Here is a 17,015-nt window from a genome sequence, read left to right as displayed (position 1 = left end):
CAATTTTGAATTGACGTATTTTCTGCGACTACATGAAGCGACAAAACTAATACCGATAAAAGTTTATGCATACAAAAATAGGCGTTGATTTGCACCCAAGTTAGGGTTGTATATAAAACGGTTTACAGTCCCTTTTATTTTACGAATCGTCATGTTGCTAGCGTAATTCTAATACCAATCTTAAGTGTCCTTTTCGTAACTAATTTTTATCCTGGCCTCACTCAAAAACTTTAAAAAAAAATAAAAAATAGAGAACTATAAATTTGCACTTACCTAAACGAAGAAACCAGAATTTGTTTTCTCTCTACCAAATGCTTATTTTATCAGAAATGTCTGAAGTCGCGCATTATCGCTTTTCAGTGCATTTAGTTTCTATGGAGACATCATGCATAATAAATGAGGGAAACATTGCCGTTGCGTATGACACATGAATATTTTAGTCTGCCATTATTGTTGTGCTGAGAACTGCTAGTACGGAAGTTGCTGTTTTATGTAAAGTATGCTTTTTAGAAACGTTATTCAATCTTATTAAGTTGTCTTTGTCTATATTGATTTGTTCGAGAGGTAAACAAAATTACGTTTCTGTGCAATCCAGAACTTTTGTTGTAGTAATAAGAAAACGGAATGTATAAAAGAAAAAAAAACATGGACTGGAAGACACATCTAAGTTTATTACAAAATTTTAAATATTGTTTAGAAGTTGTTCACCGTGTTATTGTCGATATGTTGCTTACTCCGTTTTGTGTAGAAATATGATACACCAACGAATGAACTTATTTTGTTGTTAAAGGTAGTTTGTTTATGCTTTTTACGCAATGTTTGCAAAGTTTTCACGAGAAAAAAAAAAGTCGGAAAACTTTGAAAGAAAACGTTCAGATCAAGATGCGCTAGAAATATTGGAGCCCTTTCAAGAAGCCATAGACGAGGCAATAGACCTTCAGTTGTCCGATATTCACAGTGAGAAAACGTAACGTAAAGTCACCAACGCCAGCAACGAAGGCTTGGCTACCATTATTGGATTTAGGCGAAAATATTGGTCTCTTTGTACAATACGAAATTTTAAATTATGAGCTTACTGCGAGATTATAAACCTTCTTTATTATTAGCTCGCAAATACTCAGTTGGGTTGGTAACCACAACTTATGGCGAATTTTGATTCGTTAGCAACGCCTTTACATTTTATGGTTTACTTTTTATTTTGTCACAAAACCAAGTTTAACATCTTTTAAGTTTAATTATATAGGGGTTTGTTTTTAATTAAATATTTTTTTAAACTAAATTACTGTTGGGTAACATTACGTTTTAAAACAACAGTTCATGTCAACGTTGTGTAACTAAATCACCCCTAGCTAATAATATCTTAATGTTTAAATAATAGGTACGATCAAAATTTAACAAGAAGTAGTACACGCTGACAGTACGGGTGGCTCCCTGATCAACACAAATTTGGTTTTACTACTGTTTTCAATATTTTATTTTTCAGATGGAGAATTTCCCATGGCAGACGTTAACGTTGACAAAAGCACTGCGTCACAAGCGGTCGCTTTTGTCATTAGAGCTTCTCGACGAGGAGTAGTCCCACTTTGCGCAGAAGTTGCCGATTTATTAAAGGAGAAAAACAGGTTTTAAATAAAAGATGTAAATTGCGTTCTCCTAAATGTAATTCAAACTCAATATAATAAAGCTTGAAATCAAAAAAACAAAACACATAATTTTGTTTCCATGTTGTGTTTGTTTAGCTTGGAACTAATCATAAATGATCAACGAGAAGAAATAGAGGAACTAATGCGAAATCAGGCTGTTCCTAGGAGTCCTTCACCTCTCCCTTTGGAAATGAAAGATTTTTCACTTCAAACAGTCCAGGAAATGTGTTCTCAAACAACACCAGTGCAAGATCAATACCTGCAAACCGATGTAATGTTAGATTATTATATTTCTTCGTCTTGTACTATTTTAAAGATCCTAAATGTTTTCGACCACTAAACTCGCAGTTACAAACTAAAAAATTAAAACAATAAGTGTAGTCTACTACGAAAGGTTTTCAGCCAGAGTTTATCAACCAAGGTTTAAATGCCCTGTAAGGGTGGATTTTAATAGTTTAAAAGAAGGGAAATTAAATATTTGTTTGAGCAATTGTAATTATATGAAGTGTTTATCGTTAGTTTTGTATTACCGATAATATGTTCATCTCAACATTTATTTGGAGTTGATATTTGTAGGGTTGAAACAAAGCAATTTTTCCTATTATATTTTTTAAGGGCAAGTTTTTATGCACGTGTGGTTTCGCTTGGTCTACTCGTTGTTGGATAAGGGAAAAACTATAGTGGGTAGACAAATGCCACTCTTGATTTCAAATGTACCTACTTGATGTTTTTCCCAAATTATCCAATTATTATCGAGCAGCGTGATAATCTTTTTGGCCAATGCGTCAATATCAAGTTATCTCCTAAATCGTTTCTGCTATAGTGCTAGTATACAGTTTAACCCAGTGGTTCTCAACCTTTGGTAGCCTGTGGAACCCCTATCTTATTCTGCAAGCGTTCGTCGAACCCCAAATTTTCGCTCAGTATTCGTTTCTTTCTAGCAGCTGAAACTGGGCATATTTAAATTATAAACTTGCATTTATAGATGTTAAATTGCCCAAACTTGCAATTTATAACGTTACATGACGTTGCCCTTGGTACACAAAAGAGAATCGAACTTAGCTTGAAATAACAGCATTTATGTCTCCGAGGAAGTTCTCGCCGAACCCTTGGAACAGCTGCGTCGAACCCAAGGGTTCGATCGAACACTGGTTAAGAACCACTGTTTTAACCGGAAAATAGCTTGTTGCTTGTGCGTCATAATCCACTCTGTTTGCTTTCTGTTCTTTACTATAAGTGCAGAAAATGCTTTAATTACAATTTCTCTCAACAAATATGATTACTTTTAGTTTGGTACTAATGTCGCGCTGGAAAGCTAGTAAATTTAAAGTGATAATATTCTCTAATAGTCTAATTACACAGGCCAACAAAAATTTTTTTTTTTCAAAAGGCATGATATATTAGATCGATTTAGGGGTATATGGGGGGCTCTGAGTCCGAAAATGCCATTACTTTTTCTGAGTTGGCTCTAGTTTTTTAGATATGGCTTTTTCCTATATACCATGAAAAATGTATGCTAGTGAGCAACGAGTTAATAAAAGCTGAAACCATGTGAAGCAGCTATTTAATTTTGCCTTAATGTTGAGATGTCTGGTACAAATGTCTCGCTTGGGAGGTAAAACAGGCCTTAGAATACTCTCTCTCTCCCATAAAGCAGTAACATACGTGAGCCTAAGAATCACCATGATGATTGATATGTTTGCATGAATGACGTGTCAGGTTGGAATCGAAACAAGAAGAAGTCATGCCACTACCCCAACATTGACTCTGCTTTACGGCCAGTTGCACACTGCCCTGAAATTCCTGTTCCCGTTTTTATGTCCCTGCCAGATTTGATTTCGAATAAAGCTGCGATGTTGGATGTAGTGGAAGACGAAGATGGCAATACTAGCAACTGCAGTGACACCGACTCTTCAACATCTTCATAAATGCAAAGTAAACCGAAGTCTTTTACTCAAGATCAGCTAAACGACCTAGTTCGTGATTTAGGTTTATCTAAAGAAGTGTCTGAAGTCCTGTCTTCTCGCCTCCGTAACATTCTTGATTCGGCAACAAACATAACGTTTTACCGGGTCAGAGGAGAAATGTTAATGCAGTTTTTATCCTAAGAAGATTTTTTCTGTATTGTAATAACATCGAAGGACTTCGTTTATCTATGGGTCTACTTGAATATAAACCAGAAGAATGAAGGTTATTCATTGACAGCTCCAAAAAAGTTTGAAATGTGTGCTACTTCACAACGGAAATAAGTTTGCCTGTGTTCCAATTGGCCACATAATCGTTTTAAAGGAGCACTATCAATCTACCAAAGTGTAAAGATGCTCCTGAAGTATTTCTTATAGTGAGCATAACTGGAAGATATGCGTAGATTTGAAAATTGTCAACTTTCTCTTAGGACATCAAGGCGGCTACACCAAGTATCCCTGCTTTATTTGTTACTGGGATAGTCGGGTCGCTGTTCAACACTGGATTAAAAAGGAATGGCCTATATATGTAAATAACTTGTGTATGGAGAACTGTTTTTTTTTTCACAAATTGTCGTCTTTCTTATGTAGCCTTAGGCATACTGGGTATAGGAAGATTAGTCTCACAAATTGCAATATGTTAGGAGAGTCTGATCAAAATACGAATAAATGAAGCAGTTTTTGTGTTTAATATGTGGAAAAAAATAGATATATGTAGCACTTCTTCGTCTAGGTAATCACATTGTGTCTTTATCTTTCGCTCATTCTTGTGCCCCCCCCCCCCCCCCTATTTAAAGATACAAAAATACCTAAATTCATATCTTAAAAACTAGAGCCAATTGGCAAAAACTAATGGTATTTTCGAGCTCAGCGCCCCTAATATACTCTAAAATCAGTCTTACCTTCCACGCCAAAATTTTTTTGTTGGCCAGTGTTATTATTGACATATTTATTGTTGCTGGTCAATTATTACCTTTGTTTTTGTTTATACAGTTTTGCGACATCATTTTAGAAAGATGTTCTGTCAGTGATGAATGATGATATTTAAACGTAACCGATATTTTGTTTTATAGAAAAAAGCCTGTTTTGCAAAATGTAATTTTTTTTTTTATATATTAAAGACGTTGAAAACGCTGATGGAATGGTTAAAAATGATGCATTGCTTACACTGCCCGAGCAACTACATTTTTATCAATAAAATATTCATTGCATAAAGAACAAACACGGTTTGTTTTTATAGATGATTGTTCTTCCCTGCAACCAAAAAAGAATCCTTACCGAAGAAGGCCCGGAACTTACAAAGGTGTTGTAGAATAATGTTTATTCAACTCTTACTTCCTAACACATACAGAGTGAACATGGTCTATAACAGGGGTGGGCAATTATTTTTAGCCGCGGGCCGCATGAGAAACCTAAAATATTGTGGCGGGCCGGGTCAAATATAGGTTCTAAAATACATACAATATGACGTCATACTCTGATGGTGTAAAACAAATAATCAAACAATTTGTTATTACTTTTGGAATTGTGCAAAAATGTGCAATTTAAGTCAGATTTAAAGAAGGTCACAAAACGTCGCGCGAAGCGCGAAAAATTTGCGACTACATTTGTTTGAAAATGCACACTTTAATTTAGATTTAGAAGGTACCTGAAGCATTGAGCACCGACTAAAATTGTACATTGCTTGATATATTGGCGTTTATTAAGTTGTTGGGCGCGTTGACCCAAAACTTAAGATTAAAATACGTGAAAATTTCGTACGAAAAACTTACCTGTATGTTTTTTCTTCTTTTTTAAAACTTTAAGTTACCGATGTGTTACAAAGTTTAACAAACTTAGCCTAATATTTAAATATATATAAATATTAGGCTAAGTTTGTTAAACTTTCGTTGGAGAGAGTGCCACTGAGCAGAGGACGCTATTTGTCTGTGAAGTTACCAAAAAATCGCGTGGAACATACGAGCAACATAGAAGAGATTCGCGCGAAGCGCGAAAATAATTTCCGTTTTAGCATTTAGAACAGGCTAAAAATCGAATTTGGCGGGGTCTTGACAAAATCTGTATGTTGCCCCCAACTTGCCCTGGTTTTCGCTTAGCCTATGTATTTTATTAAAAATAAGCCGCGGGCCGGATGAAACTGCTTGGCGGGCCGGATCCGGACCGCGGGCCGTATGTTGCCCAGGTCTGGTCTATAATATAGTGGTTCTCAAACTTTCGAGCATTTTTTTAATTTGTGGTTCTCAAACTTTCGAGCATTTTTTTAATTTGCTTACGGTCCCCTTTAAATTCGCAGTCTTAAATAGGATTATTAATACCGTATTTAGTATTGTAACGTTAACGAAAGCACTTTATTTGAGTGAAGCAGTCACGAACAGTTTTAAAACCGTGACCGTACAGACCGATTTTTGTCCGAAGCATTATAGCAAAAGTATACATCGTAGAACTTTCAAATTTTCGGACATGACGTAGAGTGGTATGTAGGTGCGCTGTAGAGGTTTATGAGTCTTCGCCCCTAGGGGCCTTTGACTAGGGGGCAAAAATCCTAAAATATTGTGACATTAACGTTTTAGCTTTTTGTAGCTATCTACTCCTATCTAGCGACAGAAAAACTCAATACAAAATTCGTTCATATCGCTTGCTTGGTTCCGCTCGCGAAGCGACAAAGTGGCTGCTGGCATCCTGCTGCGCTTCATTGCCCGCGCGTGAAACGTTCATTGTGCGAAGTGACTGCGTCAGTAAAACTGGGCGCGTGCGACTTGCCTTTTAGAAAGCTTCTTTTAGTAAAATAACTTACTACTCTTACAAAACAACATATTTTACTGCTGCAAATATTAATGCAAAATCGGGTGGCAGTGTACACCTTTCTATTTGCACCTGTTACGCATGTTACTCCGATCAAACATATCAACACCAGGCCTAAACAAATTAAAATTGTATAAGGGCCGCAGCAAGCGAAACATAAAGTCGAATGCATTCTTAGGGACGACGTTACAAAGCTACGTCATAACATGGCGTCATACAAAAATAAATCTTAAGAACGCTGCGTTTATTTGGTTTAAATTGGCAAAATTTTCGATTTAAAAGGTGGCTTATTAGGCTCATAAAAGAGTTTTGCATATTGCTCGAAACTACATATTTAAAGTCTGTTACAAAGAGAATAATATTTGCTTTTTAAACATGTTAGTTGGCCGAAATGTAATAACATGACCGTACGCATAATCTACGTAAATTATAATTATCAAATATATATATTTCGATCATTCCTCAAATACGCCATATTTGAAGAACCCCTTTCGCATTAAAGCGGCAAGTAAAGTGGAGAAAGTTTCGGCCCATATCTGTTTTTGCTTGCAGAAACAAGTTAAGGAATATAAAATATACAATTCAAAATATAAAAAAAAAATATAAAAAAATAAATAAAAATACAATCTATTAAAAATAATAAAAATAAAATCTATTAAAAATATTGAAAATTGAAAATAAAAAAAATTAAATTTAAAAATTAAAAAAAAATTAAATAAACACTAAGCCCAAAAAATATACCCCCCGACAAAATATACAACAACCGCAACCCCGTCTAGTTATTGTTGTGTTTGTTAAGCTTGGTTTGGAAAAGTAAGTTGCCTGAAAATTTTATTGCACAAAAAATATTCTTTTTAGGAGCGTTTTGTTGATTTTTTGTTAGGTGCTTCGCGGTCCTAGAAAATTGTTTCGCGGACCCCAAAAGGATCTGCTTTTTTACGCAAACCTCTAAAAATAGTTTAGCTCGTCTGGCCCATGGTCGTCCTGAAATTATGAAAGATGACGTCATAAATTGAATCAAAAGTATTTTTTATTTCTTCTTTTTTTCTTTTTTTTTAATATGCACTTATATTTTAATTTGGTTCTCAGAACCACTAAAACTTACAATCCCTGCTGTACATAAACGACAAAAGAAGCTTTCGATTATAACAACTTTTAGAAATCCAACGTTTTGGAATTGCCGGGGATACGTTTTGACTGTGGCAAGCACTATTCAGTAAGCTGCATGTGTCCTGCTTCACAAACCACTTCAACGCAAAATCCACAGAAGACTAGCATCGCTGTCAACACTAAACATGAAGAAAGGTAAAACTAACATTGTTGAAGAAACTTTAGAGCAGCAAAACTAACTTATACTGTTTGTCGTCTTTACAATCAGGCGCGACTTTGTTTTTGTTGACGAGATATAAAATTTATTTCAGAGATGACGTCACAAAGTTACGTCATAACGTGAAGTCATATAATTACGTCAAAATATGAGGTCACAAAGTAACATCTAAACGTGGCGTCATAAAACATAACCAAAAAAACACCACACAGTCGTTTATTTTGTTACAGTTTCAGGTTGGAGAGGTATTGACTTTCAATACAAAAGCTACACTTTAAATATGTAATCATTACGCGCAACCTGGATCCGCCCCTGTTTACAATATATAATTTAAACGAGACACAAACATGACAAACAATTTCAATGTTTATTTTGTAGTTTTCATTCAGAGTTGGGTTACTTCGACCATCGAAAGTTAGAGCATTGTCACAAAATTCTTCAAAATGATTACGAACAGATGAAAACACAAACGGAAGAAGCAATGAACCAGAATAAATTGTTGTCGCGTGATCTTGAAAAGGCTAAAGAAGAAATTGTCTCCTTGCAAAAAGCAATTCAGGAAATTCAGGCAAGTCGCAATAATTTTATTGTTACTTTGCTATGTGTATGTATTTTACTTCACTTATAGGAACTGCCAGTTTCGGCCAAATATATATTCCTTTATAAAACCCTGCTTTCACTCGGGTTTTTAAACTTGGTTTTATTGTTTATATATACGCGTTAGCGGAACAGTGGTCGACAAACAGAAACCTGTGGGCAATGATTTTTGGATTCCATAAGGATACGCCCTTTTTTGACCGTTTTGCTAGAATATGATTTGACCGTCTTATTCGTACCTTTCTTAAAAGTTCTATGGTTAAAATTGGTCCAATTAAAATCCGTAAATAGGTCAAATCTAAAAAAAATATTTGAATTTTACACATAATTTCTTATAAAGCGATCTTTAAATACTACAGCAGCAATAGTATTCTAGATGAGTTGAACTGTGGTTGTTGCACAAAGCAACTTGGCAAAGTAGCCTACTCTTTTTGAGGTTGTCAACCAACATAATTCTAACAATTCTTGGCTAAAGACTCAAGATGTTTATGATGGCAGTGAACAGGGGTTGCAGACGCGATGGAAAAGCATTGCAGTCACTTTTAATACACATCTAGGGTACCGTATAGTCACAATACAAGAGCGTAAGGGTGCCGTTAAGGTTGTGGGAAAAAGAGATTCAATCAGGGTCTACTAGAGTATGTAGATACTAACTAACCATAATGGGAAATTTGCTTCAGCCAAACAAATTGGTGGAAAAGCATATACATGAAACCAGTTACCGGTTATCACAGCCTTTTAACTATCGAAACGATTATTTCAAATAAACCCATTTGTGCAGAACGCAGAGTTAGAAAAAATAAAAGAAGAAGAAAGACTAAGGATGGAGGACTCTTACAGCGTAGATGTTAACAATGACCGTGAATGTGTTACCATTCACAGCAGCGACAACGTGGGAAGACATCGTCGCCAGCCCACTAACGTTCTTATCGCCAACTCTGCTGACAATCGAAGCGCTTTGTCTGTGTTGCCCATTGAGGGTCCAAATGGGTAGGCTATATTTCTATCATTGTAAATTAGCCAGGTTAAACGTAGAGTATAGGTCTTATAAAAAACACCGCGCATATTATTTAACAAAGATGAAAGTCTAAGATTAATAATTTCTTCTGTAAAGTTTATACATCTTTCGTTTCAGAGCGGCAACATTTAGCTCTTCAATTTTTCCTGGTCCAATCCTGGGGTGCAAATGCCAGATGTGCAAGTCGTTCTTTCGTAGCAGCGGTTTGCTTGGATTCGCATCAAGTCCTTATGTGACAGATAGTTCTGGCAGAAACCCGATTTTAAAAGATCTACGCAAACTTGTTTCTTTACAAAAGTACTTTTTACAACGTTTGTGAAGTAGAATCTAAAAAGAACACCAACTATTTTAAAATATTTTAAAACAACTTTATTTAAACGCAAAATACCGCATCAGTTAAACCTTAAGGGGCATCATCAGTTATGTTAGAAAGGTACAAATTAAACAAACATATAGGGGGAATTACTTTAGACCTTAATAAACGTTGCGGTTCTCTTTGAATATGATAGAAAGAAAGATCAACAACTTAATACACTCTTGAAACATGCATATATCATAAAACGAAAAATATTTATAATAGTATTTCACAAGATTTATAAAAAATACCTTCACACACAAATTTATATCACTAAAACATTTGTATTTAAAATAAAAATAAATTAGCCTGATTTTTATTAGGGTTATTAAACATTGTTTTTGTTTTTATTGTCGCTAAATAAATCGTTTTTTTTTTCTATAGCTCTAAACTGCAGCTGGAAATAAGCGACCAAGTCTTGATTCGAAACAACAAAATCGGTCTCGTAAGGTATGTGGGACACTTAGACGGCGTCGGAACACCTAGCGTCGTTTATGTCGGAATTGAACTTGAGACACCTGGTAAGTTCCTTAAGCCCATTATTGTAGATTTGGATTGCAATATTCTTTGTAATAATTTTTGCCCATACCTTAACAGAAGGGCGCCATGACGGATACTTGTTTGGAAAAAGATATTTCTTTTGTCCGCAACAGCATGGACTTTTTCTGCCACTACAAGATGTGTTGTGTGTTATTAACAAAAAGGTAAGTATTAAGTTTTACTAAATACCTTAAAAGATTTTCATCACAGCTGTTGAGTAACTTTAAGGTTGAAGAAATTACAAATATTTGTTAGCATAAAACAGTGAGTTTTAAATTACAACAAATGAAATAATATGTGACCCGAGCAACCAAATGGTGCACCACTCTAGAATTCTGAAAGCAAAAGTAATTTAAAATTAAAATTAAATTTCTTTCATGCGAAATACAAAGTTGTTAGCAATTATTTTTAGCTTGCTCTACCAATGCTTCAAAGACGTCACCTCCAAAGCGACAAATATAAAAGAGAGACTACCGTGTCACGAAAAGGAAAACGAGTTGCTCGAAAGGGAGCTAAAACTTGCAGCGTTTCTTCGATGGAAAGTGAGAGAACTTCAACAATGACAGACGAAGGTTCTACAAACAGGTCTAAGAAGTGTCATTTTTAAAAACTAATTCCAATGTTATATATTTTTTAAATAGTTTGAATCAGCGAGTGTTTTCTAAAAAGCCTGATTATCGTTGGTTTATTTAAATTTTAAACCGTCCTTAAGTAACGTGGTACCGGGTGACCATCTATATACAGTGGCGTATCCACAAAGGGTGTTTGGAGGTGCGGACCCCCCTTTTTGTGAGTGGTATTATCGTTTTTGGTTCGTTCTTCAGGTTCAACTCACTGCCTAAAGCGGCAACGTTTTTTAATGTAATTGGGTCACGCGTCTTGGGTCACGCGTCTTCGTCCTAAATTTAAACCGAAATCAAACGCAAAACGCTGTCTTTCGTCTCTTGTTTGCACCTGGGAATATCCTGAGTCAACCGTAAACGCATAATATTTTTTTAGCCTATTTTAATTCGTTCAGGTTGACTGATCGGCAAGTTTGAAATCGACAACTGACAAAACTAAATCAAGCAGTCTCGCTTTTTTCTCGGTAACACACGTTGAGTTAGACACAGTTGATGTTTCTGGCTTTTCTCTGTGAGCGCTAACACCCGATGTTGGTGTAACAGCGGCATTTAACTAACGCAGATTGTCCTAAAAAGTGGTCTGATGATGACTGTCGTAAACAGTTCAAAGTCGATATTTTTCTGTAATTATGGTAACGCAAAATTATTCTCTATAAGCAAAGTGGTTCCGCAGTTGGCGGCTGGCTGGAGTGTCGACGACGCACGACACATGTGCGTCTGAAGGTTAGCTTTCGCGGGACGTTTTTGGCTGTTTCCAATTAGTTTTGTTTCCTGTTTATGACATTATACCGGTCACTATTTTATGGCGTCATTAATCATTAACATCAAACGGAAAATGGGGAAATTCCCTAAGTTGAAAATTCACTCCTGCACACTTTTGGGATTTCTGAATACGCCCTTGCATCTATATTATAGCACTGTAGTACCGGGCTGGATATAGACCAGTGATTCTCAACCGAGGCTCTCAGAGCCGCATGCGGCTCTCAACTGAACATTTTGCGGCTGTCTAACCGAGTGAAAAATTAGTTACAAAGTAAGTAAGAGAAATCAAGAATTAATGAATTGTATCAGCAAGGATCCCGAGTACGAAGTACTAATGTTACCGGGTACTTCCATCCGGCTCTTTAAAATAATTTTGTGGTTTGTTACGTCACAATATATTTAGTCCTGATCGACAAGCTATGGCAAACACTGTTAATTAGTTAGCCTAGGCTAGCGTAATGTATAGTTGTTGTTTTCTAGTTGCTTTCTTAATGTATTTTAATTATATGCCTACTGTTGTTTTTTATGCGGCTCCTTGCAAACCTTAGGTTTGAAATGCGGCTCTTGCTCTGAAAAAGGTTGAGAATCACTGATATAGACTATTGGGTCGGCCTACATGGCCGATTTCCGGGGCCAACGTGCACATACGCACTACGCAGTGTCACGTTAGAAACCGATTTCGGAAGACGTATATCGTAAAAGTGAAATAGCATGGAGGGAAATATTTTCCATTCCTGTTATGTGGATGTGAAGCAGGCGGGATTAATTGCAAGTCTCATTAAACTAATTTGCCTCGACCAATCAACCACACTATTACTTCAAGGTATTGTTGTAGTCTGATTACAAATCCACACAGTTTTTGTTGGCTGGTGTTGAGCTGGCCAGCCAGAAGCCGGCAAGCAACACAACCGCTTACTGTGTATTAACTAGACAAGACTGGATATATCGAAACGCCAACACATAAATATATTTACACTTCGCATGACGGAAACAGGTTACGTGTCATAGCACGAAAAACCTTTTTTAGGGCAGCGGAAATGTGTGTCATCACATAACGGCGCGTTTTGCTGGGAATGTTTTGGTTAGCAAGTTCTTACGAGCGGCAAAATAACGGTAAATTTCCATTACGTCATAGCGATAAAAGACAGGTTTTATGTGAAAACAAACGAGGTAAAAATATGCAATACGATAAATTCCAAATTATCCACTAATTATTACTTATGACGCGACAGATGGATGGCTTGTAAGACACCCTATGAATGTTTGCTGTATATCGACTCTATTTTGGTTACGATGATAGACGGAATACAGAGTTGTGAAATCGGAGCCGAACATGGGAATCGACTAGTGGGTTAATTAGAGGGAGTCGGTATAGCGGGATTCAGGAATCTAAGTCGACTTTATTTTTTCGGTTGGGCTCGGGGTTTTTCAAACAAACTTCGCTAGCCTGGTTTTAGCTCATTTTTTGAGAACCTTTTAAGCTAAAAGAGTGCGTCCAAAAGGCAGATTAACGGCTTTCTTTAAATTACAAATGTAAGTAAAACTTGTGTCAATTTTAACAGGGTAACTCATGGTACGTAATTTTGTCCGCGAACTGTTTTCTGTGCAACCATTCAAGCTGTTGGATAAGTGGCACAATTTTAACATTGTGAAAATCTTTTTTATATGGTCAATGCGTCACATCTTTTTTATTTTTATTTATTTAAGCCAAACTAACAAACCCTTTGCCACCATCTCCTTGGAAGTATTTAGAGTCAATTTTAGAACATTCACGTAGGAGATTAATCGAAAATAGCTTGTTTCTTTAGTTACTTGATTAAGGCGCCACATTACGACGTTCTTGTGATTTTATATCTGAATATGTTCAATGTTCATGCCCCCAAACTAAACTCCTGGGTCGTCCCTTACAGTTGTAATGTTATTTTACCTGCTGAACTGTGTAGATTTAGTAGAGTCTAATAAAAAACGTACGGACGTGCTTAAAATAATTGAAAAATCCACGTTCTCTGCGTGATTTGTAATTATATTTCTTAATATATTTGTGTAATATATGTCATTTTTCAGGTTGCCTGCAGTTGAAACTCGTTGAATTAAAACTGTGAAAAGACGAACTGACACAACTTTGTCAGCGAATGACTCGTAGTTCGCCAACCTACTACGGCATGCCATTTTGTCATGTACCACTTTTCAATACAATTAATCTGCAATTGTAAAAATGTTATTGTTTCCATGTACAGTAAAGTAATATTTTAAAACTTTTGTAGAATTACTGACCTGTTCCTTTTTAGTGCTTAGATAGGTTTAGGCATATTGCAAATTACCAGGTCCTGTTGCGTCATTAAAAAGGGTAACTTTAAATTATTTGCTATAATACAATGGTATAAGTAACTCCGAAGAAAGCCCGTACGAATATTGGGTGCCTGTGCTTAAAAAAAAGTTTATAGAATAAATTTATCGTCGAAAGGGTAAAAACGGCAAACAACGCCGTAAAATAACATAGGTGTAAGGAAATTGCCCCTTCGTTAAAGGCCTGCAAAGGAATATATTTAATATGCATATAATAAAGGCCTAAGACAGGGATGTCCAACATGCGGCACGCGTGTCAAATGTGGCACGCGACCAAATAAAAAATGGCACGCAAGACCCCTCCCCCCAAAAAAAACTAAACTTGTTATTCAGCCAATTGTCAAAAAATGCTAAATTAGTTATTCAGCCAATTGACAAGAAATGCTAATTTGTGATTCAGCCAATTGCTGAAAAATGCTAATTTTTTTTTATTTAGTCAATTGCAAAAAAATGCTAAATTTGTTATTCAGTCAATTGCAATATTCACAATATCAAACAATCGCAGCAATTACGGCAACTGGATTACTTCTGACATTATAACATTATACTGTAGAGGAGGCTAGCATTCACATAATTGTATAGCTTGGTGTGAAGAAACGAAAAAGCAAGTCAGCTTACCCAGGACACTTAGATGCAGTAATGCGCACTGCTACTACACACCTTAAGAGTTTAGCTGAAAACAAACGTTTGCAAAGAAGCAGTTTTGGTCAATTATGAATGTTTTGCGGTTTTAAGATTAAAAAGAATTGGTTACGAAACTTTGACACGGGAAGAAGTTATAAGATAAAAATGGGAGATGGCATGTTTAAGTTGGCCACATCTGGCCTAAAACAATTTGCTCAAAGTCGTTGGACTAGCCCCAGCTACTCCTCACGATGGCCGATTAGCGAATAATATAGGTTTCCATATGGCATTGAAAAATTGTACTTCACTCAAACATTGCATGTGGTACTTTAATATTTGAGTAGTCTTTTGTGGACCAATAACCAAGATAAAAATATATATTGCGAATCGAGTCGAAGAATTAAGGAAAAAAACCTTTATCATTTTACTTGGAAAATGATTGCGTTTAGATCAGTGGTTCCCAACGTCGTGTTAATCTTGTTTAACTTCATGGTAGCATGCGTTTCGGTTCGCTTTAATTTTTAAATGTGTTTCATCGTGCTTCGCTTTAAAGTTAAATGTTTGACTATTAAAAACGCTAGTACAAAAAAGGTTGAGAAACACTGATTTAGACCATTGTGCATTGGCTGTTTTCTCATTAAAGCTTGTAGTCAAAGTCAAATCAACTCTACATTGCGATGCTGACGTAATATATGTCTCTGTTGTAAATTACTTTGCCTAATCGGTTTTTATAATCAGCGCTGCGGTTTTTATTTCGCGTGGAATTAAATGTCAATGTCAGAAAACCAAGCTTATCGGAAAAATGGGTATAAAAGAGAGCTGAACACAGCTGTGTAGCGTTTGGCAGTAATTCGGGATCGTGAATGAGGTAGGCATTTTTTTAGCATAACGTCAATAACCACAACATTCAAAGCATAACGACCCTAAACAAGTTACAAATTTAACTAAACTAAACTAAATAAACGATAAACATTAAGGCGGCTTACAAAAAGTTTTTTTTATACACATTTTCTTTGTGTCCATAGGGTTACGTGGACTTACGTCTCTTCATAAAAGTTCTGTCAAATATATTGAGTTTTAAATTTGTTCGTGTTTGCGCCAATCTACACCTTGTTTGCAATGTCGCATTGTATAGTTTTGTAGGTAACACATCTCTATCTTTAAATTTATCAGGTTTATCGCACTGTATTTTTGCCCTTAACGCGAACTTTTTACGTGATTTCTGTGCAGTCATATACAGCTGTGGGTTTAGTGGCAAAATCATCTTGATAAATGCCAATGAGTGAGTAATTAACGGACTCTAGCCGAAATAAGAACAACATCAATGTCGCAATAAAACACAGCTCGCAATAGGACCAAAATAGGACTAAAACCTAATAAATAAATTTTTGCCTTTTTACCCAAAACCCCACCAATAACCCTAAACAGGGTCAGAAAATCGGGTGTCACAACAGCGGGGCCATTCAAACTAGAGCGCCCAAAGATCGACACCAAAACGGCCGATGCCACACCCATGGGCCCCGATCACTAGATCGGTAAAGTTTCAGGCGTCTTTCATTTGGCCATTTAGGCTTATTTTGATGCATTTAGGACTTATTTCAAACAGTTTGTGTCTTTTTCTGACGATAAAGTTCTTATTCTGCCGTGGATATTACCGCGTATTTGGCTTTATTATATCGTTGGTCTGGTTTTACAAATTATTGTGCTTCACGTATTGCAATTGTTGCTTTTTAGATCCTATTGGGTGTTCCCTAATTAACGAATTGTGCGTTAAAGGAACCATGTATCATATCTTTTTAACTTAACGTTTTGCCAATTTATCCCAAATAATCAGTAATATTTCGCGCAACCGCTGTATAGCAATATCCATGAATGTATTCAAACTCGATGGAAGTTTCATATTCCGTGTTCAACCAGAAACAGGAAGTTTCTTGAAAAGTTTTATTCAGGATGTTATGTCTAAAATCTCCCCTGCTCCCCCCTAATAAAAAAACATTAATATCCGACCCCTGCTAACACAGCATTAAAATGTTCTTGCTTTCTAAAAAATATTCGCTTAGTAGACATCCCACCCAAACTGAAGCTCGTACCCTGACCCAAATAATGTGTAATACAAACCTGCGGACAAAAACATGGTAGGATTCTAGATGAGGGCCGACAATTTTCTTAGGGAAAACACTGGTCACAAGCCAAATCCATTTAACCTATGAATATGGTTTGATGCGATTGTACATTTTTGTGTCGCGACAAGATTAGGTGTGGTATAAGGTTTACAATTCATTATTATTACTTAATATTTAAAAAGTTGACCCCGACGTGATTTGAACACGCAACCTTCTGATCTGGAGTCAGACGCGCTACCGTTGCGCCACGGAGTCTGAATGGCAGACCGGCAAAACTTCCTACCTAACTAT

At 36.1% G+C, this 17,015-nt stretch overlaps 1 protein-coding gene, 1 non-coding gene and 1 pseudogene across 2 annotated transcripts; 2 read left to right on the top strand and 1 right to left on the bottom strand.

The window, feature by feature from the left end:
* Window positions 1-815: 815 nt before the first annotated feature.
* On the top strand, window positions 816-10,853 carry LOC146138063 (uncharacterized). The gene is made up of 11 exons (XM_083394508.1): window positions 816-957; window positions 1,484-1,622; window positions 1,740-1,914; window positions 4,848-4,910; window positions 7,569-7,714; window positions 8,115-8,304; window positions 9,115-9,323; window positions 9,469-9,648; window positions 10,091-10,227; window positions 10,304-10,410; window positions 10,659-10,853. Exons 1-11 carry the CDS (start codon window positions 816-818, stop codon window positions 10,851-10,853), a joined length of 1,683 nt encoding a protein of 560 aa, XP_083250634.1.
* Window positions 3,347-3,831, top strand: LOC146138064 (uncharacterized; annotated as a pseudogene).
* Window positions 10,854-16,907: 6,054 nt separating the features above from the next.
* Trnaw-cca (transfer RNA tryptophan (anticodon CCA)) lies at window positions 16,908-16,979 on the bottom strand. The gene has a single exon. It is a non-coding gene; the product is annotated as a tRNA-Trp (tRNA).
* Between the last annotated feature and the right edge of the window lie 36 nt (window positions 16,980-17,015).

This window comes from Ascidiella aspersa, chromosome 7 (assembly GCF_963924565.1).
Source record: "Ascidiella aspersa chromosome 7, kaAscAspe10.2, whole genome shotgun sequence".
In the NCBI taxonomy this organism is placed as follows: domain Eukaryota; kingdom Metazoa; phylum Chordata; class Ascidiacea; order Phlebobranchia; family Ascidiidae; genus Ascidiella; species Ascidiella aspersa.
The sequence above is the reverse complement of the archived record's forward strand: the minus strand, read 5'-3'. Positions and strand labels throughout refer to the sequence as shown.

What these genes read in the sequence shown, in the direction of transcription:
- LOC146138063 (XM_083394508.1), top strand. Translation starts at nt 816, where the DNA reads ATGTTTGCAAAGTTTTCACGAGAAAAAAAAAAGTCGGAAAACTTTGAA. An exon ending in CCCATTGAGGGTCCAAATGG is followed by an intron (nt 9,324 to 9,468) that starts GTAGGCTATATT and finishes CTTTCGTTTCAG; the next exon opens with AGCGGCAACATTTAGCTCTT. An exon ending in TGTGTGTTATTAACAAAAAG is followed by an intron (nt 10,411 to 10,658) that starts GTAAGTATTAAG and finishes AATTATTTTTAG; the next exon opens with CTTGCTCTACCAATGCTTCA.